General features: G+C 42.8%; 2 protein-coding genes across 3 annotated transcripts; one reads left to right on the forward strand and one right to left on the reverse strand.

The window, feature by feature from the left end:
• Window positions 1-467: 467 nt before the first annotated feature.
• Window positions 468-11,273, reverse strand: CRYZ (crystallin zeta). 2 transcript variants are annotated; one of them, XM_081914679.1, is made up of 9 exons: window positions 11,095-11,273; window positions 7,298-7,414; window positions 6,693-6,845; window positions 5,953-6,116; window positions 4,659-4,710; window positions 3,425-3,574; window positions 2,289-2,390; window positions 2,107-2,202; window positions 468-1,044 (listed from the first exon to the last, which is right to left on the reverse strand). In XM_081914679.1, exons 2-9 carry the CDS (start codon window positions 7,406-7,408, stop codon window positions 880-882), a joined length of 993 nt encoding a protein of 330 aa, XP_081770805.1. In that variant the 5' UTR covers window positions 7,409-7,414; window positions 11,095-11,273; the 3' UTR covers window positions 468-879. The 2 variants fall into 2 exon arrangements, with proteins under 2 accessions (XP_081770805.1, XP_081770806.1); XM_081914680.1 differs by lacking the exon at window positions 11,095-11,273 and adding an exon at window positions 8,897-9,068.
• A 1,138-nt stretch (window positions 11,274-12,411) lies between these two features.
• Window positions 12,412-25,245, forward strand: TYW3 (tRNA-yW synthesizing protein 3 homolog). Its single transcript, XM_081914686.1, has 6 exons — window positions 12,412-12,681; window positions 18,204-18,284; window positions 21,598-21,696; window positions 23,339-23,410; window positions 24,219-24,352; window positions 24,568-25,245. Exons 1-6 carry the CDS (start codon window positions 12,493-12,495, stop codon window positions 24,779-24,781), a joined length of 789 nt encoding a protein of 262 aa, XP_081770812.1. The 5' UTR covers window positions 12,412-12,492; the 3' UTR covers window positions 24,782-25,245.
• Window positions 25,246-25,532: the final 287 nt, after the last annotated feature.

Genomic DNA, 25,532 nt, shown 5'->3' on the forward strand with positions numbered 1-25,532 from the left:
AATATGTGGTTCATCTAAAATGAAACTGAAAGGCTCGGGTCTCTCCTACACACACCTGCACTGAAGAGGTGAACTATTCAAGCCTGAGGCTCACTATGCTTCATTCACTAAGGCATGGCTTAGCCTTACATCAGAATGAAGCCACTAAATCTATACATTACCATTACTTCTGTTGTATGGAGAACAACAGTGGCTGGTTTGTGCATACTCTCATATGCGTGGAAACCCTATTTGCACAGTCTTTCCCTCTTCTCCAAGGAGCAAAGACAACACAGGCTGGGTATGACCGCATACGGATGTACACAGGTACTGATCAAATCACCTTTCCCCCAATATCAGCAGTTGAAATGAACTGGGCATTTTGTCCAAAGAATGGCACTCCTTCTGGATATGTGGCTTACTAAACGGTAACATGGCTTAAGTATGGGCTTTGTTACTCAAAGACGAAAAGCAAAGGAACCGCTAGGTCTGTCTTCCTCGTATTCTTTATTTTGAAAGAGGAGGGATTCTGAAATGTAATTCTGTAGTTGGCAAACTAAAGCCAAAACAGTGGGTTTCTAATACTCCCTTATGTAGGCCCAAAAGCACGTTTAACACATTCATGTGTGGAAATGGTAGTCCGCAATATAGCAATACCGTTCGGGTGCAAAACAAACATCTTTTACAAAGACCTGCAAGAAAATAAACCCAGCCCCAAACAGCAGAGTGTCTAAATCAGAAATACAAAGCATGCCATCTTTTTTTAACTTGATATTCAAATATTCCCCCCAAATTAGTGCTTATTGCATCTTATACCTGAACCACATTTTGAGGAGTATTCGTAACGTGCCACTTTAACAACTGTGTGCAGTGATCATACAATTGGTGTGGAGGCACAACTTAACACATGAGAAGCACCATCTTCCCCAAGGCGCCTGGGCTGTGTATTATGTCTTTATGAGCCTCTGCCACCTTCTCCAATGCATATTCAGGGCCTACTACCGGTTTCAGCCAGCCAGCTTCTACACCAGCCAGAACTGATGCGGCACATTCACGCAGCTCATCCTAAATGGAAAAGAAAACACTTTTTAAAAATTGAGAACGAAAGGAAAATACTTCTATGCCCTCCAGCAGTCAAATTCATTATTCTACTTTGTACCGTGTGTGTGTGTGTGTGTGTTGTGTGGAAAGAATGTAGGCTTGGCTCCAGAGCACTGCAGCCACAATTTAGTTTTCGCAGCAGAGATTTCCCAACCCCTACCTGTAAGCCCTGCGGAAAGGTTGTCCCTAAGGGCTGGGGAAAGGCTTGGATGTGGCAGTGGCGGTTATGACACGTGTGTAGCGAGAGCTGGGAAATCAATGGATGCCTGTGGTCAATCACCCCTCCTCCAATACCACACTGCCAACAGTGACTTTCCATGGGACACAGCAGGCTACAGTGGAGGAGGAGGAGGCAGGAATTATCCACTGTACAAGAATATTTTTGCTTGTACCTTGGAAGTCGAACGGAATCCATTCCAGAAGTCCGTTCGACTTCCAAACCGTTTGGAAACCAAAGCACGGCTTCTGATTGGCTGCAGGAAGCTCCTACAGCCAATTGGAAGCCCGTTGGACATTTGGGTTCCAAAGAACATCCACGAACCGGAACACTCACTTCTGGATTTGCAGCATTCAGGAACCAAAACGTCCGAGTAACAAGGCGTTCAGGATCCAAGGTACAACTGTACTACTCTCAAACCAAGCAACAGAGATTTTTAAGAACATTGTTTCTCTCTAAATGCATGGAGGAAAAAAGTTGCAGGACATATGAAGCCCAAAGAGGCAAGACCAGCTCCTGAAAAATTAATGCTATTGCAGAATATAGTTTCACTGGCCAGTCCAAAGCTTCTCAACAGATAGCAACTGACTCCCGAGAGCTTATGTAAAGTTCCCCAGACTGTGAAATGATTAAAGGAGTGTGTGTGCCTGCAGGGACGAAGAAAAGTCTAGGGAAAGATTAAAGAAGCTTTCCAGAACTTCCCATGTTTTGAAGCCAAGTCTCCAATCCAGGCTGTGTTACAGAAAAGGCATGCTGGCTCCTCGAAGTGAATTATGTACATATACTGCATGATGATGAAGATTTTTTACCTTAGATGCAGAGAATAACAAAATTCCTCTGATGCTTGATTCTTTCAACATAGTGTCTCTGGGGTTTATCTCAATGGGACCACGGCTGCCCACAATCTGTCACACAAAGTGGTGGAGAGAATGAGATGCTGACAGCTTAATTCTAAGCATTAAGATTCTCATTCATGGGGGTGCATCCTTACCATCACTCGGCCTCCACTTGACAGCAGTTGCAAGTCATGGGCAAGGTTGACATTTGCCAACATCTCTATTACCACATCTATGCCATGCGCACCAGCAGCTTCCTGCATAAGAAATCAGCTGTTCAGTACCAAAGATACATGGAAGCCTGGCTGCTTTTGTGGTTCACAAGTTATTATTCATATCCTGTATTTTTGTTGAAAATAAATAAATAAAGATGCACACAAAGCAGCTCACAGGTACTATACAACACGACAAAGACACACATTATAGACCATAAACGGCAAACCAAACTTAAGAGCAGAGAACAGCAAATGAAAGACTACAGTCAAATATTAAAAGCAGAATGAAATAAACAAAGGTTTTTGGGAACTGTTGGAAGACTTTAAAAAGAATGGGCCACCACTGAAAAGGCACTGTCTCCTCTGCTGCATTTCACATGATGGCACAACTGAGAGCAGAGATTATGATTTTTAACTGGCAGGCAGGTAATATGGCAGGTAATGCGACAATACTGATAGAATACCACCATTCTAAAAAGCAAGAGTCCAGAGCAGAACAACCTGGCTACACCTATCAGCTAGAGAAGGAGCAGCTGCAAGGAGCTCGTTTCCCTCCTCCATACCAGGAACAATGCTTGGTTCCAATTGCCAGCTGCCCTGGAACCGCACAAGCAAAGAGAAAAACACTCTGGGCTCCTGCCGTTGGTCAGACTAACAAAGGCTGCTGGTTCAGCTGCAGCCACACCTGACTATAAAACCCTCACAATTTCTCTATTAAACAAGGTTGAGAAATTGCAGGAAGCCAGGTGTATGGATACCTATTGTATACCCAGTAAAGGGTGTTAAGATGCTCATTAGGAATATAATGGGCTGGAACCTATGGAGCTCTAAGCGGAACTCAACATATCACTAAGGTGAACATTCCAAAAGAATGTTCTCCTCTTCCTATCACACCCCTAAATCTGTCCTAGCCATTCCCCCAATCTTCTGGAGCAGATCTGGGGAGAAGATGTGGTTGGGGGAAAGCAGATTATGCAAGCAGAAACCCTTACACTAACAAGACTCATTAGCAGAATACTGCCCTCTATCTTAACTAGTATTCCAATTACCACTTTGCAGTCTGTGTTCTAAATTACCTGAATCTGAGTGAGATAATCCTTCTTCTTGTGATTAAATGCCTCATGGGCTCCGTTTTGCAAAACTAGTTTTATCCCTTCCTCAGTTCCAGCTGTGCCAAAGACCTTCAGGCCATAAGCTCTTGCAATCTGACATGCTGCTATTCCAACCTAGGTTTTTAAAAGAGTGGGGAGGGGAGAGTGTTGTAAGTTTAACATAGTACTTTCCTTATACAATTATTGACAACAATCATTTCAAAAGAGGAAATTTCAATAGCAACAGAGCCGCAGGTGACCCTTAATAACTTGTAGTAACAGTCTGCTATAGCATGACTTGATCTCCTACACAAAAACAGTATGTGGCTTCTCGAAGCGCGACTTCCCTGAAATAAAATCAGGGAAATTAATAATTAAGCCAACCAGCAGTACACACTTCTGTTTCTCTTTTATAGAGACAGTAAAATATATCAGCTCAATTACCACTATAACACAACTGCCCAGTCTTCGCATTTCAAAGGCAGCAACTGCAAGGGACTTCTCACTAACATCATTTCAAGCCATACTTTGGAAGCAACAGTGTCAAACTTTGAACAGGAAGTACTTTTCTAAGGGTTATTGCTTTAAAAAGAAAACAATAAAAGGCACTTCATAAAACAGAAAGAACAGCAGTCTTGGCCAGTACGGTTGTACCTGCAGCCAACCAGTGAACATTTTTGGAAGTCGAACGGACTTCTGGAACGGATTCCGTTCAACTTCCAAGGTACAACTGTACTGGATTCTGCCATGTCTCTCATGACCAAAAGAGGCAATGTACAGAGCCTTGACACTTTAAAAAAAAAAATACTTCCAGGACTTCAGGTTTAAAAGCCTAAGCAGAGCCAGATTTGAATTCCACGCAAACCCTATTCCAGCATTTTCCTCCATGCAATTGAGGTGGTGTGAAGAAACGCAGCTGGATTGTAGATGCAAGCCCTGCCCCCAAACTGTGCCCTGTATCAGCCCCACCTCACCCCATGTGTTGGGGGGCAAGTGGAGTTCTGCTCACACAACGGGACCTCCCTTTCCCTACTCTCCCAAAATGACTCCAACCCTCTGAGGCAGAACCTGGGGCAGTGTGAGTGAGCTGCAGGGCAGAGGAGATGGAAATTCAGAAATGCATATGGATGAAAGATCCAACCCACTGGGGTGACACACCACTGTACTTTACCATGCTAAAGCCCCTTTTAAGCATAAGCTGAGTTTTCATGATACTTACCCCTCCACTTGCTCCATGGACTAGTACGGTTTCTCCTGCTTTAGCAGATCCTCTGGGGGGAAAACCACACAAGGCATTTTCAATACAACTGCCTGGATTGTATTTATACAATAAATTATATCCAACAAGGAGTTGCTCGAAGTGGCTAACGAAGGATGAAAAATAAGTGTGTACCTTGCTGTGCAGCCAACAGCGTAGCTGTAGTGAGGAGTTAAAAAACTAAAATAGCCAATATTCAATGAATTTTAAATTGGGAAGAGCCCCAGAATGCACTTCTTCTTAGGAAACAACAGTGTTTATGTTGACTGTCAACGTACCCTAATATTAAATAGTTACAGTGCAGCTACTTTGATAACCACAAAATAATCCTGTCAGTGATGAGCAGGAAATACAGTGGTACATTAAAAAACAACCCAACACAGGCTCCGGAGTTCCACTGTATTGCTGCAAAACAGTCAACTAACTCCATAACTCCCTGTTAGAAAACACTGCCATCAGAACAAGCTTGCACTGAAGCTACAAGGAAGCCACAAGCAGACTTTGCCTAGGCATTGATCAATCAATCAATGCATTTGTATCCCACCTTTGTCTCCATGGAGCACAAGGTGATTTAAATGGTTCTCCCCCTCCTCGTGTAATTCCCCACAACAAAGCTATGAGGTAGGTTAGACTGAGAGGCAGTGAGTGGCCCAAGGTTATTCAGTAAGCTTCATGGCAGCATAGGGGTTTGATCCCTGGTCTCCAAGATCAGGCATAGGCAAACTCTGATCCTCCAGATGTTTGGGACTACAATTCCCATAATCCCTAGTTAACAGGACCAGTGGTCAGGGATGATGGGAACTGTAGTCCCAAACATCTGGAGGGCCGGAGTTTGCCTATGACTGTCCTAGATCAACACTCTAACCCAGGCATCACCAAATTTAGCCCTCCAGATGTTTTGGGACTAAAATTCCCATCATTCCTGACCACTGATCCTGTTAGCTAGGGATGATGGGAGTTGCAGTCCCAAAACATCTGGTGGGCCAAGTTTGTGGGAGCCTGCTCTAACCACTACGCCACACTGGCTTTTAAATACTGTCACTCTGTTGCACAAGTACTCCCTTTTTCTCAGGCTCAAAACAAAAGTGTGTGTGTGTGTGTGTGTAAGTGCCAACAAATTTGCTGCATTAAAGAACATGGAAAAATTAGTCTGACTTAATGTGTGACACAGAAAAGCCTCAAGGAAAAGGCAGAAAGGCCCAAAGTTACTGCATTTTTATTGCTCAAAAGCAATTTTAGGATGTCATTGCCTTACTTTTGAAAGAGAGCATGGTAAGCCGTAAAATATGGAATTCCAATTGCGGCACCTTGCTTGAAGTCCAGTTTATCAGTCAAGGAAAAGACTGTGTCAACTGATGAAATGGTATATTCGGCATAACCGCCAGAAATGGTACCAAGGGTAAAAACCCTGTCTCCTTTCTGGTAGGAGAAAACAAATGCACAAGGTGAAGTGTTGTGCCAAAGTGTTTTCTGTATCCTGTGTAAAAATGAAGGCATTTCCAGAAGAGTTAAATAAAACCCAATTATATAGGTGAAATACCCATGTCAAGAAGATAGCAGCATTACAACAGATCTAATCTGTACTAATTGTTTCCAACTGTTTTTGGACTACAATTCCCATCATCCCTCACATCATCGTCCTGCTAGCTAGGGATAATGGGAGTTGTAGTCCAAAAGCAGATGGAGACCCAAGTTTGGGAAACTCTGCATTAGAGGAAGCAGAATTAACAACTAGCTTAAAATCCAACACTTTGAAAGCAGGGTGCACTTGAGTCTGGAGTAACTGAAGTACCAAAGACTATTTGGCAAAGAATGTAGGCCAAAGTGTGTTAACAACAAAGGTTTACATTTAAATCTGTAGACAGGAAGGCAGAAATTCAGGTGTATAGGGATGACATGAATCATATCCAAGACACAGGAACTATGAAGAGACCCAGTTTAGTAACCAAGACCAGAATGATAACAAATGAGCAACAATATTTAAAAATGGGATACCTTGAAAGTAGTCACATGTTCCCCAACACCTTGTACTATCCCAGCCACATCTGAACCAGGTGTGAAAGGTAAAGCTGGTTTTTTAGCATAAGTCCCAGAACGCATATAAGTCTCCACTGGATTAATGCCACATGCATGAACTTTAATGAGAACCTGCAGAAGAAAAGGATATTTGTTGAACAACTGAAAGAAATCTGGTACCTTTGTTTTCATGCCAAGTTGTTTGTTGTTGAACGTCAAATATGTTCAAAATACAAGCAGCATAAATACTTATTAAGCATTAAGAACACAAATCCCCCCTTTTTTGTAACAGGGAAACCAATGTTCATTCCCTATAGAACTTTTGCAGAATGTTTTATAAAACAGAGTCAAAGGTAAGCACAAAAGTTATAGTAGTACTTATGCAGTTGGTCTGGCAAGCAATGGCATGTACAGATGTCAGGATTGCCCTCCAGGGCTGTGTTCTATGGGATTTTTACTCTGTTTGCAAATTCATTCTGCATGCTGACTGAAGCAGAAAAGTTTCCAATAACTGTTAAATAACAATAATGCTAATTTCAGGGCGTACAGTATTTATATATCCAGTTCAAGGTCTTTGTTTTTACCTGGTTCTCTCCTGGAACTGGCAAGGGAACATCTGCTTGCAGCTTAAGCACTTCAGGTCCACCAAATTCAAAGACTTTGACAGCTCTCATCACATTTCTCCCGGCTGCCATGACAACCTGAAAAATCACAGAGATAAAAGAATGTACTATCTTAACCTCCACCGCCTCTTCCACTTCAAAGAGAAAGGATCAAATTACTTGCTCTTCAGGTGAAATTTAAATTGGAAGGTTCACCATGCATTTCACTCTGTTCTAACAATGTGCTGCCAATTTGAGGCTTTTTGACTTATAAAATTAGCCTGCAAAGGAGAACTAATAGTTTCACTTTGGGTAACAAATGAATCCAATCGCAATCCTGTATCCTCTTACCTGGGAGTAAGCCCCATTTATTTACATCTTAGTGGACAAATACAGGACTGCACTGTCAAATATGCAGAAGTTTGCACAAAGACACACAAACCAGCTTAGAAAGGATATCTTTTGTCACATCTTCAGAAGACCTTACAACTGGAGTTACACTAGCTTCAAAAAATTTTTTTAACCTAATCCGCATTTTTATAAAGACTTTATGCCTGGAGAAGAGTTTGAAATCCAAATAATGGAAATCATAGGAATCATAGGTGGGGAAAATCCTATACAGTCATACATCGGGTTGAAGTAGCTTCAGGTTAAGTATTTTCGGGCGCATTACTTCCAGGTTTCACTACTGGTGCATGCGCAGACGCTCAAAATGATGTCATGTGCATCTGCGGAAGAGGTGAAACGAGACCCGCGCAGTCACATGTTACGTTCTACTCAAGATGCGAACGGGGGTCCGGAACGGATCCCGTTTGCATCCAGAGGTACCACTGTATCATTTGGGTCCTGCTTGCAGGCTTCACATGGACATCTTATGAGAACAGAGCATCTCCTTCCATTAGGTTTTTACACATGGGATGTTTTGGCAGGGAGCTCCTGCACTGGCAAGGGGTTAAGCTGGATGACCTTTGAGATTCCTTCCAACTTTTAGGATTCTATAGAAGTGGCTCATTCTCTCTCACAGCCATTTTAACCAGTATTAGAACCTCAGATATAGAAGCTAATTGCCAAATGGTACATTAAACCTAGGTTAGTCGCCACAACGGAACGTCTAAACACTTCTTCTTTTTTGCAACGGGGTGTATTAATTATTATCATTATCATCATCACCATCATTTCATTTCTATACTGCTTTATAGTTTAAAGGAAAAATCTCAAAACTGTTTACAACACATTAAAACATCAAAAAACCCAATCAGGACTAAAACAAAATTCAAGTTTCAATGAAAATATTTCAAGTGACATTTTGCTATCCCTATATTTATTGACCTACTTGATTTATATAGCTGCCCAATAGAAGTACTCTAGGAAGCCAGTGTGGTATAGCGGTTAGAGTGTCAAACTAGGGCCTCAAAGATCAGGGTTCAAATCCCAATTCAAGTCATGAAACTCACTGGGTGACATTGGGCCAATTACAGCCTCTAACCTACCTCAAAGGGTCATTGTAGGGATTAACTGAAGTAGAGTTGAACCATGTACTCCTTGGAGAAAAAAGTGGGATGTAAATGCCCTTCTGCTTACCTGCTTAAGAAAGCTGGAGGGGCCAGCCAGCCAGATGTCAGTTGCCAACGTGGCACTCAAAGATTTCCAAATGGCCACAACTGGACCTGCACCAGTTGTAAAACATACCTGGCTCCTGGGGAATTTTGAGCACTGATTTTAACACCTGTGCTGGCTGCTTTCTTCTGCCTAACCTGCTTCTGCTTTGAAAATGCTTGGCGTCAGCCGCAAACAACTGATCGATAAGCATGAAATCAGAACTCTGAGAGCAAGTTCACTTGCATTTAGGAAGCAGCCATACAGATCTTAAATTATGGCCCTTGTAACCATCTCTTGGGGGGGGGGGGATGAAGGGCTCCCAAACTATTTAAAGTTATCCCTGGCATTCCAAGATTGAGTAACTACTGACATTAATTCAAACTCTGCACTCTGGCCTAAATCAACAATATCTTGTTTAGGCTGTAAATTGTAAAGTCACCCATGGGAAAAAAGAGTGGGGAAAGACAGAAGGTTCTAGAAACTTGATCAAAAATCTCTGGGCACAGAAAATGCCTTATGAAAGCTAATAAGCTGCCTTCCATTGCCATCCTTGCTAGTATCCCTGTTTTAGAACCTGCTGCAAGAGGTCTCAAGGACACCTGAGCACCTTTCAAGTAGACAGCCCAACTACATATGAACTGAAATGCCAGTAAAAGGGGCTTGGGTGAGGATCAAATCATTTTTATAAGGTTAACTGTGCCCTGTCAACATTGCGAGCCAGCAACCCATGAAATGTAATTTCACTGCCACTGATAGTAACAACCAGGTACTGTACTTAAGGAATCCAAAACTGTAGAGGAGTATCTAAAGATGCAGGTATCTGCTTAAAATTCAGTGTCAATATTTGACTTTTAAATGGCTACAATGAAATGCAATACTGTAATGGTCGTCCAAACACTCCAGATGGTGGGCCTTCATATAAAAATAGGTGTTTTACTTCCTTACACACACACACACACACACACACACACAGTTTTCACTTGGAAGATGTTAAGGTATACCCCTTTGCTACCATAGGTGCATCTATCCATGTTAATATCTGCATTTCAACTGCAACCAGCATTAACCTTTGTATCCTTCTAAACCAGTAGAATTTAGATGAGAATAATGTTTAACTTTGACTGCTGTAGACATAACAAAGGTCATCGTAGTGGTGGGGAAAAACAAGCAAAAAAGGGAGATAAACAAATCAGCTTGAAATGATGGCCATGAGAAAACAAATATATTCTGAAGCTGTTTGTAAATGCCAAACAATACTAAATATGTGTTTTTTCTAAAATAAATTCAATAGCTTCAACAAGTAGCTAAGTTAGAAACTCTCAATTATCAGAAGAATGAACAGATTCAAGTTTCTCCTGAACCTCAGTGTGAATGGGTAACTTTGCCAGATTCTTATTTTAGAAAACACAACTGGTCACATGCTTCAGAATAAAAATAACTTGTAACTTTTCTTTCAAGGTTGCTCTCTACATTTATTTTTGTTTTGTTTTTTAAAGTAAGAGATAATGAGTTAATAAAGAGCCCAAATTAGCGGGACTGGCTGCCAGCTAGGATCTATGTGTCTGGTAGAAAGTGTATACACTAAGCATGCACTCCCCTGCAAAGACATGTGGCTAACCAATGCCACAAGGTCTGTGCTATCAAAACACCTTGCTTTTTTGTGAGCAGCCGCCCTAAATAGCACACTAATCTGTACTTTTGTGCATTTCCTTTGCTTTTACATTAAGGGTGGCTTTAGACACCCCCCCCCAAAAAAAAACCAGTTGCGGTGATCACACTGACATCCTAGCATTGGTTAGCTAGTTAAGACACATTGTTTGCAGAGAGGAGCGTTTAGTATATGCAATGCAACCTCCAATCCTTTTCTAGGTTACGAGATGTCCCTGTTTCCCGGGGACAGTCCCCGGATTTACAAATCAGTCCCCTGACAAAATCAATCTTTCAACTACACACACACACATATGCAATGAAATGAAATGCAATATATATATATGTGCTAGTTAAACTTTAAGGTGCTGCAAGGGACTGTCAAGTCACCCAGCCTGGAAACCATTGCAAGCAAAAAGCCCAGCAGGAACAGACCTAGATCCTATCTCCGCAACGCATCCCGCTACGCCCTAAAGCCCTCCTTGCCAACTGTGGGGGTGGGGGAGAGGGGAACCCAATTTTACGTCACTCACCCTCTTGCTGTAGAACGACGTGATTGCGCGCCTAGCTAAACGAGACTAGCTTAAATCACAGCCTCGGTTCGCTTACTTATCTTCGACACGCCTGCGCAATGAGCTCATTCCGGGTTCACGCTAGAGAAGCCATCTTTTCGGAGTCCCGTAAGTTCTAGTGCGCAAGCGCCGCCGTGGCGGAACTTTCGCAACCTTTGCTCCGGCGAAGGTATTGCCAGGGCGGCGCGCGCAGTGGAAGATGTGTTTATCCTCAGCGTCGCCTGCTCGCTTAGCAACTCTCTTAATAGAGAGAATTAAAACTTATAGGTGCGGTTTTAATAATACAGTATAACAATATAAAAATCATTTAAAAAGCCGTAATTGGTACAATTAAAACTATACATTAAAACTATGCTCAATTGTTTCCCCACCCCCGTGTTTTCAGCAGTTCTTATTTTTATCTGTGAGCCGTCTTGAGTTCCAGCAGGAAAAAAGGCGCGGTATGAAGAAATACGCAGTAACAATAATAAGGACCCTAAGTAATTATGCATAGCGTTTTGCAGCCCTGGTCCTGTGCTGTTTACTCAGAGGTAGGCGCCACTACGACCAATGGAGATTTTAAATCCTCGTTAAGCTTCAATCCGGTGCCTTCTTGCCTGTGAGTGAGCCCATCTGGGGACTTGCTTGCGAGTACAGTACATATGCATGTGCTTGCACTGTCTTGCTTCTTTCCTTCGGGTTCTGGATCCCCTGGCACCTGCCTATTTCCCGGAATGTCGCCCAGCAAGGGGGAAGGGGGACAAAACTCCTCCGGCTCCGCACATAAACACTGGTGCCCTTATTAGATCCAATGAAAGGTTTATTCTGTCTCCCAACAGCAGCAGACAAGATGCCTCTAGGCAGCTAAGGCACAAACAGGTACATAGACTACATCTCCTCCTTACTCTCGATCCACAGCCTTCCTAACAACTCTGCTAATCCGAGAGGCTAATAATGCAATAGTACAGCAACCCTTCGCAGATGCTTGGGAGCCAGTACTGTTGGAACTCCGTGGGGTGGATCGGGGCTGCACCGCTGCAGTCTCGAGTCCTGCACGCTTCCAGGGGCGCAATAACGCCGGCTGAAACGCAGCGAGCCTGCCGAGGAAAACGCGCAGGATAAAAGCGCGCGGCTGCAATCCTATGTAGACTTGGAGCGGGATCCTAACCGTTCTTTCTCACAGCAACAAGCCCAATGGGTGCGCTTGGACTGCAGTCTCAAGTTAACCCGGTTGAACTCAAGTGACAGACTCGCTCTGGCCGCGCCGGGAACATGCGCACGGGCCGCAAGTTTGTCCCAAGCGGGCCGCCGTCGGACTAAGATGGCGGCGCCCATAGAGCGGTAAAGTGGGCGGGCGGGGATGGAGGAGAGCCGGCGCCGATGGCTGATTTCAAGCGCTGGAAGGAGCAGCGGCTGTCGCGCGCGGACTGGAGCCGGAAGGGCAGCGTGGACGAGCCCATTGCGGGGATCGTGCGGCTTCTCAATGGGCGCGACAGCTTCTGCACCACCAGCTCGTGCTCGGGGCGCGTGGTTGTGCTGGAGCAGCCGCCCCTTCCTCCCCGCGCCGAGGTGAGCGCGGCTAAGGATCCCTTGGAGAAAGGCGCTGGGCTGGGGTGATACTGCCACCGCCACCAACGCGGGGGATCCGGAAACCCAACAGCTTTTTTCTCCGGCCCAAATGGCTCAGGGTGTCTCCTGCGTCCTCTGGAGTTTTGTGCAGATTTCGGAACACACACACCCCCGGATTTTATTCATAAGTAAAACCTTAGTTCCGTACGCTCCTGTGCGAATCTTAATTTTTAGGATTTAAAATAACGCGGAGAGCCTGACGGGCTTCTTAAAGCCTAATGCATTTCATAAAATTTGTACACCGCTTTATTTAGGAAAAAAACCACCACTACACTCAAAGCGGTGTATTTAAAGATAAAGCCGTGTAAATCGTGGCGGGGGTGGGGTGGAATTTGACACACTAAAACATACGAGAGGTTAAAATACTAAAACAGATTAAAACCATCCTCAGACTGCAGGTTCTCGAAAACGTAATAAGACATTTATTAGTCCGCTTAAGGCGCCGCAAAATTATGGGATGCTTTTGTTGTCGGAGACGGAGGTGGCTGCTCCTCTGGAAATCCTTGCTTAGTACGACTTTCTACTGGGTAGCCTTCAGCAATAGGAATCCAGGGGTGCAGCCATTTCTACCGATCCCCGCCCCACTCACAGCCGCTAGACGTTGGGATTCAGCATCTCCTCTCCTCAAATTGCTTTATCTCCCTATGGGGGGGAAATCTGCCTTTTCCAAACTTATTCAGCATTTTCAGTTCAGCTCACAGAAGTTTAAATGGGGATTGAACACACACACACTCACACACCTCGTGCCTTAGTCAAGACCCAAGGTGATTCACAGAATTAAAAGGAAAACAGTTTAATAACCCACAGTCAGCATAAATTGCGATTTTTTTTGGGGGGGGGAGTAATTTTGTTGAAACAGCGCTGAAAACCATTTAAAAGAAAAAAGCAGGGGATGGAAATAAATGTGTGCAAACCCACCCTCAGAAGTCTTTTCCACAACAGGTCCTTAGTGGCCAAAGGCTTTGCCTGATGCGGAAAGGAAAGGAGAGAGGCTGCCAGGCTAGCCTCCCTTGGAAGGGTGTTCCACAATCTGGGAGGAGCCACTAGAAAGGCTCTTTCTTGTGACCTCGCCCAGTGTGCCTGTCAGGGTGGTGGGACCAAAACAGAAGTTTCCCTTGTTGTTGTTGTTTAGTCGTTTAGTCGTGTCCGACTCTTCGTGACCCCATGAACCAGAGAACGCCAGGCACCTCTGTCCTCCACTGCCTCCCGCAGTTTGGTCAAACTCATGCTGGTAACCTCGAAAACACTATCCAACCATCTCGTCCTCTGCCGTCCCCTTCTCCTTGTGCCCTCCATCTTTCCCAACATCAGGGTCTTCTCCAGGGAGTCTTCTCTTCTCATGAGGTGGCCAAAGTACTGGAGCCTCAGCTTTACAATCTGTCCTTCCAGTGAGCACTCAGGGTTGATTTCCTTCAGTATGGAGAGGTTTGATCTTCTTGCAGTCCATGGGACTCTCAAGAGTCTCCTCCAGCACCATAATTCAAAAGCATCAATTCTTCGGCGATCAGCCTTCTTGATGGTCCAGCTCTCACTTCCATACATCACGACTGGGAAAACCATAGCTTTAACTATACGAACCTTTGTTGGCAAGGTGATGTCTCTACTTCTCAAGATGCTGTCTAGGCCTGTCATTGCCCTTCTCCCAAGAAGCAGGCGTCTTTTAATTTCGTGGCTGCTGTCACCATCTGCAGTGATCATTGAGCCCAAGAAGGTAAAATCTCTCACTACCTCCATTTCTTCTCCTTCTATTTGCCAGGAGGTGATGGGACCAGTGGCCATGATCTTCGTATTTTTGATGTTGAGCTTCAGACCATATTTTGCGCTCACCTCTTTCACCCTCATTAAAAGGTTCTTTAATTCCTCCTCACTTTCTGCCATCAAGGTTGTGTCATCTGCATATCTGAGGTTGTTGATATTTCTTCCGGCAATCTTAATTCCGGCTTGGGATTCATCCAGCCCAGCCTTTCGCATGATGAATTCTGCATATAAGTTAAATAAGCAGGGAGACAAAATACAGCCTTGTCGTACTCCTTTCCCAATTTTGAACCAATCAGTTGTTCCATATCCAGTTCTAACTGTAGCTTCTTGTCCCGCATAGAGATTTCTCAGGAGACAGATGAGGTGATCTGGCACTCCCATTTCTTTAAGAACTTGCCATAGTTTGCCGTGGTCGACACAGTCAAAGGCTTTTGCATAGTCAATGAAGCAGAAGTAGATGTCTTTCTGGAACTCTCTAGCTTTCTCCATAATCCAGCGCATGTTTGCAATTTGGTCTCTGGTTCCTCTGCCTCTTCTAAATCCAGCTTGCACTTCTGGGAGTTCTCGGTCCACATACTGCTTGAGCCTTCCTTGTAGAATTTTAAGCATAACCTTGCTAGCGTGTGAAATGAGTGCAATTGTGCGGTAGTTGGAGCATTCTTTGGCACTGCCCTTCTTTGGGATTGGGATGTAGACTGATCTTCTCCAATCTTCTGGCCACTGCTGAGTTTTCCAAACTTGCTGGCATATTGAGTGTAGCACCTTAACAGCATCATCTTTTAAAATTTTAAATAGTTCAGCTGGAATACCATCACTTCCACTGGCCTTGTTATTTGCAGTGCTTTCTAAGGCCCATTTGACTTCACTTTCCAGGATGTCTGGCTCAAGGTCAGCAACCACACTACCTGGGGTATACAAGACATCCATTTCTTTCTGGTATAATTCCTCTGTGTATTCTTGCCACCTCTTCTTGATGTCTTCTGCTTCTGTTAGGTCCTTTCCACTTTTGTCCTTTATTATGGAAATCTTTGTACGAAAGGTTCCTTTCATATCTCCAATTTTCTTGAACAGATCTCTGGTTCTTCCCATTCTATTGCTTTCCTCTATTTCTTTGCATTGCTCGTTTAAGAAGGTCTTCTTGTCTCTCCTTGCTATTCTTTGGAAATCTGCATTCAATTTCCTGTATCTTTCACCATCTCCCTCGCATTTTGCTTGCCTTCTCTCCCCCGCTATTTGTAAGGCCTCATTGGACAGCCACTTTGCTTTCTTGCATTTCCTTTTCATTGGGATGGTTTTCGTTGCTGCCTCCTGTATAATGTTACGAGCCTCCATCCATAGTTCTTCAGGCATTCTGTCCACCAAATCTAAATCCTTAAACCTGTTCCTCACTTCCACTGTGTATTCATAAGGGATTTGACTTAGATTGTATCTTACCGGCCCAGTGGTTCTTCCTACTTTCTTCAGTTTAAGCTTGAATTTTGCTATAAGAAGCTGATGATCTGAGCCACAGTCAGCTCCAGGTCTTGTTTTTGCTGACTGTATAGAGCTTCTCCATCTTTGGCTGCAGAGAATATAATCAATCTGATTTCGATGCTGCCCATCTGGTGATGTCCATGTGTAGAGTCGTCTCTTGTGTTGTTGGAAAAGCGTGTTTGTGATGACCAGCTTGTTCTCTTGACAGAATTCTATTAGCCTTTGCCCTGCTTCGTTTTGATCTCCAAGGCCAAACTTGCCAGTTGTTCCTTTTATCTCTTGACTCCCTACTTTAGCATTCCAATCCCCTATAATGAGAAGAACATCCTTCTTTGGTGTCACTTCTATAAGGTCTTGTAAGTCTTCATAGAATTGGTCAATTTCAGTTTCTTCAGCACAAGTAGTTGGTGCATAAACTTGGATTACTGTGATGTTAAAAGGTCTGCCTTGGATTCGTATCGAGATCATTCTATCATTTTTGAGATTGCATCCCAGTACAGCTTTCGCCACTCTTTTGTTGACTATGAGGGCCACTCCATTTCTTTTACGGGTTTCTTGCCCACAGTAGTAGATATGATGGTCATCCGAACTGAATTCACCCATTCCCATCCATTTTAGTTCACTGATGCCCAGGATGTCAATATTTATTCTTGCCATCTCATTTTTGACCACCTCCAACTTACCCAGGTTCATGGTTCTTACATTCCAGGTTCCTATGCAATATTTTTCTTTACAGCATTGGACTTTCCTTTCGCTTCCAGGCATATCCGCAACTGAGCGTCCTTTCGGCTTTGGCCCAGCCGCTTCATCAGCTCTGGATCTACTTGTACTTGCCCTCCGCTCTTCCCCAGTAGCATGTTGGACGCCTTCCGACCTGAGGGGCTCATCTTCCAGCATCATATCTTTTATATGCCTGTTGTCTTTGTCCATGGAGTTTTCTTGGCAGGGATACTGGAGTGGCTTGCCGGTTCCTCCTCCAGGTGGATCACGTTTGGTCAAAACTCTCCACTATGACCTGTTCATCTTGGGTGCCCTGCTCGGCATAGTTCATAGCTTCTCTGAGTTCTTCAAGCCCCTTCGCCACGGCAAGGCAGTGATCCATGAAGGGGAAGTTTCCCTAGAAGATCTCAAAGCCCAGGCAGGCTCATATAGAGAGATCTGATCCTTCAGTTATCCTAGACACAAGCCATAGGTTATAACTAGTGCTTTGAGGTGTTTCTGGAAACAAACGTAACCAGTTATATTCCCTGTAACTGCCTCCAGTTAGCAAGCTGGCTGCAGCATCTTAAGACACTTTCCGCAGGCATCCCCACATAGAGCATGTTGCAATAATCCAAATGGGGTATAATTAAGACATGTACCACCATGGCCAGATCAGGCGTCTCCTGGAGCTGGCACAGTTGGTGCACAAGTGTAACCCTACCCAGCCCCAGTAGAATCCCTATTTCCTGATCTGCCTTTTTACTGACCAGGTGCCTTGTCTGTTGTTGTTTTTTTGTTCACCCCTATTTGGTCCATTACTGACACCAGACAATGGTTTAGCACTGAAACACCTTCCTCAGATTTAAGGTGGAGAGAGTGAGTTGGATGTCATCTGCATACTGGTGACACTGAAACCCAAAATACCGGACAAGGTTATCGATGGAGGTTCATTCTTAACTTGAAACTATTCTTAACCTGAGGTACCACTTTAGCTAATGGGGCCTCCCGTTGCCGCTGCGCCGCCACCATATGATTTCTGTTCTCCTCCTGAAGCAAAGTTCTTAACCTGAGGTACTATTTCTGGGTTAGCGGAGCCTGTAACCTGAAGCATCTGTAACCTGAAGCGTGCCCAAGGTACCACTGTACCAGTAGCTGGAAATCACAGGTGGGAGAAAAAGTGCTTTTGAACTCAGGTGCAGCTTCCTATGGGCATTTGATTGGGCATTGTGAGTACAGGATATTTTATCAGGCCTTTGGCAGTCTTCTGTTCATAAGATTTCTTTTACCTAAGCCCAATGTGGCAGGTTCCAAAAGAGATTGTTTTTTGGTTATTTCTCTTATCTCCTTCCCTCTCCTTCCGCTAAACATCTCATACTCTCACTTTGACACATTTGTTCCACCACACTGTGCTTTTCTGTCTGGCCTTTCTTTCTCCCACTCATCTGCGGTGTGAAATTTGTTATGGGAAGTGTTCTGCGTTGGTTTCTATATATCCAGAGATTTGTGGAACGATTTCCTCTTCCCGCTAGGCTACCACCAGCTTTGAGATACAGAAGCAGAATTGCACCTGGCTCATGGTGACCCATCAAATATGTACAATCGAAAACGTGGTAAGAGAACTGTTCCAGGGTGAATTCTTTATGCATGCTTAGAAAACCCTTGTTTGTGCTATTTGCATACAGTCAATAATTTTTTGAGATCTGGAAATTGTAGCAGTTTCCAATATCTACCAGGTGAGGGCAGACTTAGGGTAGCTGTTGCAAGATGTTAGCACAGAAATAAAATGCCATTGTTGTAGAATGATAATGTTAGATTTCTCATATTTGGCTAATAGAACTGTTACAGTGAAAGTATGAGAGATCTTTAACATCTGTGAATATTAGTTGCATGTAATATAGGCTGTATTTCACTTGTTTAAAAAAGTGGACTACCAAGTTTTTACAGAAGGCAAGACATTTGATTCCATTGCTGCTGTATTTCTGCTTGTAACAGTTATAATCTTTGTGTGATAGCCTTAATGCTGTCACACAAATATTATAATTGCTACCTGTCTAATGCAGGATTTCCAGGAGCCTAGTTCTTCCACATCAGAAGATACAGCATTCCACACTTGTAGATCTGATTGAATCTCTGGAGGGAAGACTGTAGTTCCAGTAACTAAATACGTGAAAATATTTCCCTGACGCCCCTTTCTCAAAACACCACATGGCAAAACTCTCTATTATTATTATAGTTTAATGAAAAATGGGTATTTCTGAGATCTGAAAAAGGACTTGTTTCAACCTCAGCAGTATATAATTACAGTTCCAGAAGTTATGCTTTCATATTTATTGATTGAGAGCCTGATCCTACACCCACTGGGAATTTGGCAGTTGGCTTTTGTGGAAGGAAGGCGGGAGTGTACATAGGAAATTACTTTCAGTATTTTAATATTAAAGTTGAGCCTTTTGCAGGAAATTAGTGATCTAGAAGCTATACGGTAACAATATCCTTCAATCACAATGCATATTTCAGAACCATATTTTGAAGAAACGTGATTTGTAAGTCTCCATAGATTTAGCCAAAGAAACTGTAAGCATGTGTAGAGGAAAAACAGCCAGTGCTTTCTTTGAAGTATGTACCATAGCAGCTCTGATACCCAAAAGCTGTCTTTTAAAATGAATTTGTCCATTGAAGCTGGTTTTTTTATCTAGCGACGCTACTACTGTAGCAAATTCCCTTTTCTTTTATCTCAAGGTACACCTAGGGTTTCCTCTTTCCATACCTGCCTATATCCTTTTTTGGATTTATGACTTAGGATGATGATTAAATTGTATTTTATGTGCTTCCATTTCCTGGGATAGAAGATAAATCATTTTAACTGTAACTGCTCTGTTAGACTTACCTGTGAAAGCTGGGGGTGGGGGGAGAGGGAATATAGAAAAATATGTTTGAGAGTCTGTAATGAAAGTAAATTTTCAAATACACAGGCACCTTCATAATTAGGGTATTTTGAATGGAGTACATATTTAAGAGCATAGGCCAGCTGATCTTACTTCAGCTTATCATTTCCAATGATTGGTTGAGTGGAGGAAGTTCAAACAAAAAATCTTTATTCTATCCCTTGTGGCTCCCTGGAAACTCTTGCTAGAGTTCTGGAGGATCTCCTGAACACTAGGGGCTGTATCACATACAACTGCAGTGCAAGGAGGGAGAAAGAATCTTGATCCAGGAGTCTCCCCCAACCCTCTGGCGAGGATTTCCCGGCAACCTTTCTCTTCTGATAGAGTTGCATGCTTTGCCTTCCACTTGTACAACCATAGTATACAACCCCGTGTTTTTACCTCAAGAGGTTAGTATAGAATTTCAGGGGCTGGTAGTTAAAGAACCTGGCTTTTATTTTTAGATCTCTAGCCCATAGTCGAAAGAACATGAAGAAGAAGTGCTGAATCTATATGCCATGCAATATGGTCAAAGAGCCCAGGCGAGCTTAAGGTGTTAAAGAAAATGAAGTTGTGTGTCCTAGCAACCATGTGGTCTCCTAGCAGCAGACATTCCATCAGGTAGCAGAAGGGAGGGGGAGAAAAGAAGAAGGGTTGTCATCAATCATCACTGCTGAGAGACAAGCTGCCTTTGGCTCTCCCTCAGAGCTGTCACTTAGTGACAGCCATTCTATCCCAGCTGATTGTTGTATGAACTGGTTTCTTCCCCACCCCACACTAAGGACTGTCTTAGCAAGCCGCTCAGGGAACCTTTTCAGCTAATGAGTGGGCAAAAGCAGTTTTAATTAATTATTGAATAATTGGTATTGGAGGTGTAACCTTTCTATGTAGGGAAATTTGATGTGCCTAACTTGAATCTATAACTTCATTAGAGACCTGCAAACCTGTAGAAAGGTTGGGAAAAAATCAGATGTTATATGAAGATTTCTAATGATATTTTAAAGAACAAACTAATACATACATCTTACCAACAATAGTTTTGATTTGTAGTTATTTTAAGTCATGCATTCTTTCCTTTCACTTTGCAATATCGTTTGAATTAGTGTGGCCTACTACAGATTAATCACTACTCTTGGCTCATAACTATAGCTGAAAGCATTACTTAAATTCAGGCCAGATTATTTATTTTGTATGGGCAGAAAAATAGAGAAACTTTGATCTGTGCAGGCAAGAACTTCTATAGAGTACAAACTTTCACATGGTTGGCACCAGCCATGATCCGACAATGGTAATTTAGCAACTGTACAAATTTTGCTATGGTAAAAATTCCTCACTGAAGGGAAATTATACTCTAGCTGGAGCTGCTGCTTTTATCTAGCATAGAATAGTGACATTTACTAGACTAGATTTCAGTCTGCTTCTGTGCTGGTCAATCTCTTTCCAAAGTGGAGAGATAATATTCCTGAATGAAGGCACTGCTGAGAGGAAAAAGTAGTCGTATACTGGTCTCTCCCCCCTCCCTATTTAAAAGGTTACATATGCAGAAAAAAGTCTTCCTTTAAAAAAAAGTTTCACAATTTGATTGTTGAATATGTGCCCCTCCCAAAATTTACACATCTCTCGAAGCAGTTAGACTGCTGCTAGACTGAGTATTTAAAAAAACAACAGATTATTTGGAGGCTTTTGGTGAGACTTTACGAATGAGTGTGTACATTGTGGACAGTCACAACTACACAGCACTGCCTCCAGAGCTCTAAAATGATATCACCTGTATCTTTGGGAAGTCAAATCCCAGTAGAATGTGTAGCTGATTCCATTATGCTGAAGGGAATAAACCAAGCAGAGAATGTAAGTAGCACGTGTTGTAGAAATTTATTTTTAATTAGCAGGCTGAATTAGCTTCTGCTGTGCAGTGTTTTTGAGATGCTAAATAGGCTAGCTATTTTTTTATGGCTCACAGATGTAGCACTGATAGTAACATACTGTACTGTGGATCTTCCAGCTTACAGCCTTACAGAAAGCGACAGATGATGCCATATTCAAATTTGAACCATTTGTGCTTCATGTGCAGTGTCAAGACCTTCAAGATGCACAACTCCTGGTAAAGTGAAGTATTGCTGTTGTACTTAAATTCCATACTTGCTACATAAGAAACAGTTGGCTCTTAACTAAGTTCTCACACCTACAAGCATTCCCCAAAGCATTCTGCGTTTAATAACTAGGACTATGAAAATACGATGATGGGAGCGAAATGGGATTTTTATTATTTCTGCAGATGTGATGCTCACAAGTGAAGTTATGGTTTGGTTAAAATCAACGGCAAAGATCCCACTGATGTTGGAATGAGAATTTCAGAAACATTGCCTGTCCTGTTTGGCTGGCAGCTTTCATTGCAGACATGGTTTCGTGTGGTAGCCAGCACCCTTTCGGGACTAAACTTGTGATAATTAAGACTGTGACCATGCATCTTCCAGGAGCTACTGCAAGCTTCTTTCTACTACTTTGGTTCAAATCAGCATAAAATAAAAAATGCTATTTTTGGCTTTTCCTAACTTTTTGGCCATGCTGAGTCTTGTGTAATATGGCCACAATTTGGAGAAGTGCCTACTAGAGAAGACTCGGTGTTGCTGTTTTTTTCCTAAATGGCAACTCTTCGTCCATCCAGCGTTTCTCAAACTTGGGTCCCCAGCTGTTGTTGGACTATAACTCCCATCATCCCTGACCACTAATCCTCTAAGCTAAGGATGGTGGGAGTTGTAGTCCAACAACAGCTGGGGACCCACGATTGAGAAACATTGGTCCGTGCCATATTGCAAGCTGTGTTTAAAGCTGGATTCCCCCCCCCCCCAAAGTAGCCTTTGGAAATTGTTTGGCAAATCTATGCTGCCAGATGCCATAAGAAAGCGGCAGAGATAGCGCAGGATAGTACGCACCCCTGAAATGATCTCTTTCAGCTTCTGCCTTCTGGAAGAAGGTATAGGGTTATAAAAGCCAGGACTAGCCGCCTGAGAAACAGTTTCTACGCAAATGCAATTCTGATTCTAAATGCAGCATAAAGGGTCTCTATAGTATAGTGTAGTTTAAAATGGGGTTTCAGAGTTTTTAGGGCTTTTTGAGTGTTTTATGTAGTTTTTAAGTAGTTTTTCAATTTCATTGTTCTGCATGGGACAATGCCAATAAAGATATTGTATATTGAGATGCAAGCTCTCTCATGCACTGAGAGCAGAAGTGGGACCATATTCCTGTGTGAGCAACCTTCTGGTGGCTGTAGGCAAGTGGAGGGTGGGCCAGAAAGAAAAGTGGATGGAGCAACAAATGTGAATGAGGTGTCGCCTCAGAAGGCTCCAGGGGGCTGGATTTGGCCTCTGGGTCTGAGCTTCCTCGCCCCTGAATTGCCTGTAACATACGGCTTTTAAGCTTTCCCATTCACAACACATTTCCACACTGCCATCAGGCACGCCCCTATTGAATTCAAATCATGAATATTTTAGAGTTGCAATACAATTTACAGCACGGTGTTTTATGTAAAGCTCAGGGGTATTTCAAAGCAAAAACAACCGTTTATAATTCAGGTTTTAATATAACAAGTCATTTGAAATAACCATCCCTATTTCTGAAAGTATTTAGACTGGAAACAAATACTTGACAGTGCACTTAGTTTCATTGTTACCTACCGTATCTCTCCGATGCCATAGCTGAAGGATGTGGTTGATGATGGCTGTTTCCCCTCTTGCCTTTTACAGCACAAAGTGGCTATAGAAGCCGGGTTCCGGAACTCTGGCATAACTGTTGGCCGAAAAGGAAAAATTATGATGGTATGTTATGTGTTCCTACATTGCGGGGGGGGGGGGGCAGGCACAGCTGAAGTACTGCTTCCATGTGGGTACTATTTACCGTATTTTTCGCTCTACAAGATACACCAGACCATAAGACGCACCTAGTTTTTGGAGGAGGAAAACAAGAAAAAAATATTCTGAATCCCAGAAGCCAGAAAAGCAAGAGGGATCGCTGCGCAGTGATCCCTTTTGCTGTTCTGGCTTCAGCGATAGCTGCGCAGGCTGCATTCGCTCCATAAGACGCACACACATTTCCCTTTACATTTTAGGAGGGGAAAAGTGTGTCTTATAGAGCGAAAAATACGGTATGTGGCCTTCTCAGGTTCTGCGATGGCAGGGATGTCTTTTTGAGGCACTGGTATGACAGGCATGAATACGGCTTTGAGTCCAGTACCCAGTAGAATGCTGTGGTCCTAATAATAATGTTGAAGAGTGGTAGGGCAGGTTTCACAGATATATATATATATATTTAAATACTTGGAATCAGCTTCAACCCATCTCAAGGTGCCCCCAAATGCTCTTGGTCAGACCTTGAGAGCAGCCACAGCCCTAAAAGTCATTACATCGTGGTTGCCACATATATGACCACATGCTAATTTTCATCAAGCTATGTGAACGTACTTTGTGGTGGAAATATGCAGTGCCTCCCTTTTGCCGTCTCGTTCCCAAAATGCAATGATAAAATTATTACTTTTCTTTAATTTGCCTCCCCGGTGGGGGTAGCTGCTGCCTCCAGTTCAGTAAATGATGTTGAAATCTAGGTTTTCTGTTTTCGTCTCACTTGCAGGCTGTCCGAAGCACTCACTGCTTAGAAGTTCCACTAAGCAGGAAAGGAAAACTGATGGTCAGTGAAGAATACGTAGACTTTGTGGTTCAAGTCGCTAATCAGAAGATGGAAGAAAATTGGAAGAGAATTGACAGGTTTGTTAACAATAAGTTTCTAGTTTATACCAATCCTAGCAGTTAAAATATTGGCAGCAGGAAAAGGAAGAAGATGTAGATAAGATGCAAGTGGTAAGCTACCAGATAGAAAGCTAAAATTAACTTATTTGGACTCAGCAAGTTAAATACATAAATGTCTAGCAGACCTTGAAGAATCCCAAGTCCATATGCCTTTATTTTTATTTTTTTAAAAGGTTTTACAGCTCTCTCCAGCTTGCTTTGGAAAGCAGAGACCATTCCATTAGCTCACCTCTCGAGGAGAAAGAAGAGAACAATACCATGGACGACTACAGAAGAAAAATAAAGTCTAAGGGAACTGAAAAGGATGGTGAATGTACTTCTCCTGGGAAAAACAGAGGCTTAGAAAGTGAAGATGAGACAGAAAACAGTCTTGGTGTTTTTCACTAAAATATGCTGCAGATAACTGTGTGAAGTAGATATATATGTCCACATTATGTTTGTATAATGTTTAGTTTGTTTTGCTCTTTGTGAGAGCTTAGCTGATAGATTACTGTGCTCTATAAAGTAGCATTTTCTTAACATAGATTACTAAGGATATTAAGTTACCAGCAAAGTAATAGAATGCCACAAAATGTCAGTGAACATGGGGAAATGGCATTTTTAATACCGGAGGTAAAACTTGTTCTTCAAGCAATATTGTTTTACACAAAATATGCAATATTCCAAACTACCTAATTCCAAACTACCACCATAGTTGTGCTCTGTATTTGCTATTCCAGTTTTGAAAACCCAATCTAAAAGTTCTGTTGTTAAATATATTTATCTTCTTCACTTAGTAGAGATAATTTCAAATGTTTGTGAGACGAAAATAAGTGTGAAACAAATTCATCCTTGAAATAAATGATTGTCACAAGCATTAATCTTTGCCATGTCAGTCATTTGTAAACTTTTCACTCCTTCCTACTCCAGACGAGTAAACAAAATCAGATTATAAAAGAATTAGGCAGTGATATTTCTATTCGGAAATCACATTTTTCTTCATCTTTTAGTGGAGTTCACATAATAGAGACTCATTTGTACAAGGAGTTTTGCTTTTGCAATGGAACTTCTCCTCCAACATGACCCTTGATCTTTTCTGAAGCATCTGGGTGGGAGGCAAGGAGAAGAAATGTTTAATTTAATTTATTTATATTCAAGG

This window comes from Podarcis melisellensis (assembly GCF_964234715.1).
Source record: "Podarcis melisellensis genome assembly, chromosome: 6".
Taxonomy (NCBI): Eukaryota; Metazoa; Chordata; class Lepidosauria; order Squamata; family Lacertidae; genus Podarcis; species Podarcis melisellensis.

What these genes read in the sequence shown, in the direction of transcription:
- TYW3 (XM_081914686.1), top strand. Translation starts at nt 12,493, where the DNA reads ATGGCTGATTTCAAGCGCTGGAAGGAGCAGCGGCTGTCGCGCGCGGAC. An exon ending in CCCTTCCTCCCCGCGCCGAG is followed by an intron (nt 12,682 to 18,203) that starts GTGAGCGCGGCT and finishes TCTTCCCGCTAG; the next exon opens with GCTACCACCAGCTTTGAGAT. An exon ending in AATTGGAAGAGAATTGACAG is followed by an intron (nt 24,353 to 24,567) that starts GTTTGTTAACAA and finishes TTTTTTTAAAAG; the next exon opens with GTTTTACAGCTCTCTCCAGC.
- CRYZ (XM_081914679.1), bottom strand. Translation starts at nt 7,408, where the DNA reads ATGGCAGCCGGGAGAAATGTGATGAGAGCTGTCAAAGTCTTTGAATTT. An exon ending in TACCATGCTCTCTTTCAAAA is followed by an intron (nt 4,711 to 5,952) that starts GTAAGGCAATGA and finishes TTTTCCCCCCAG; the next exon opens with AGGATCTGCTAAAGCAGGAG. An exon ending in CAAGTGGAGGCCGAGTGATG is followed by an intron (nt 2,203 to 2,288) that starts GTAAGGATGCAC and finishes TTTGTGTGACAG; the next exon opens with ATTGTGGGCAGCCGTGGTCC.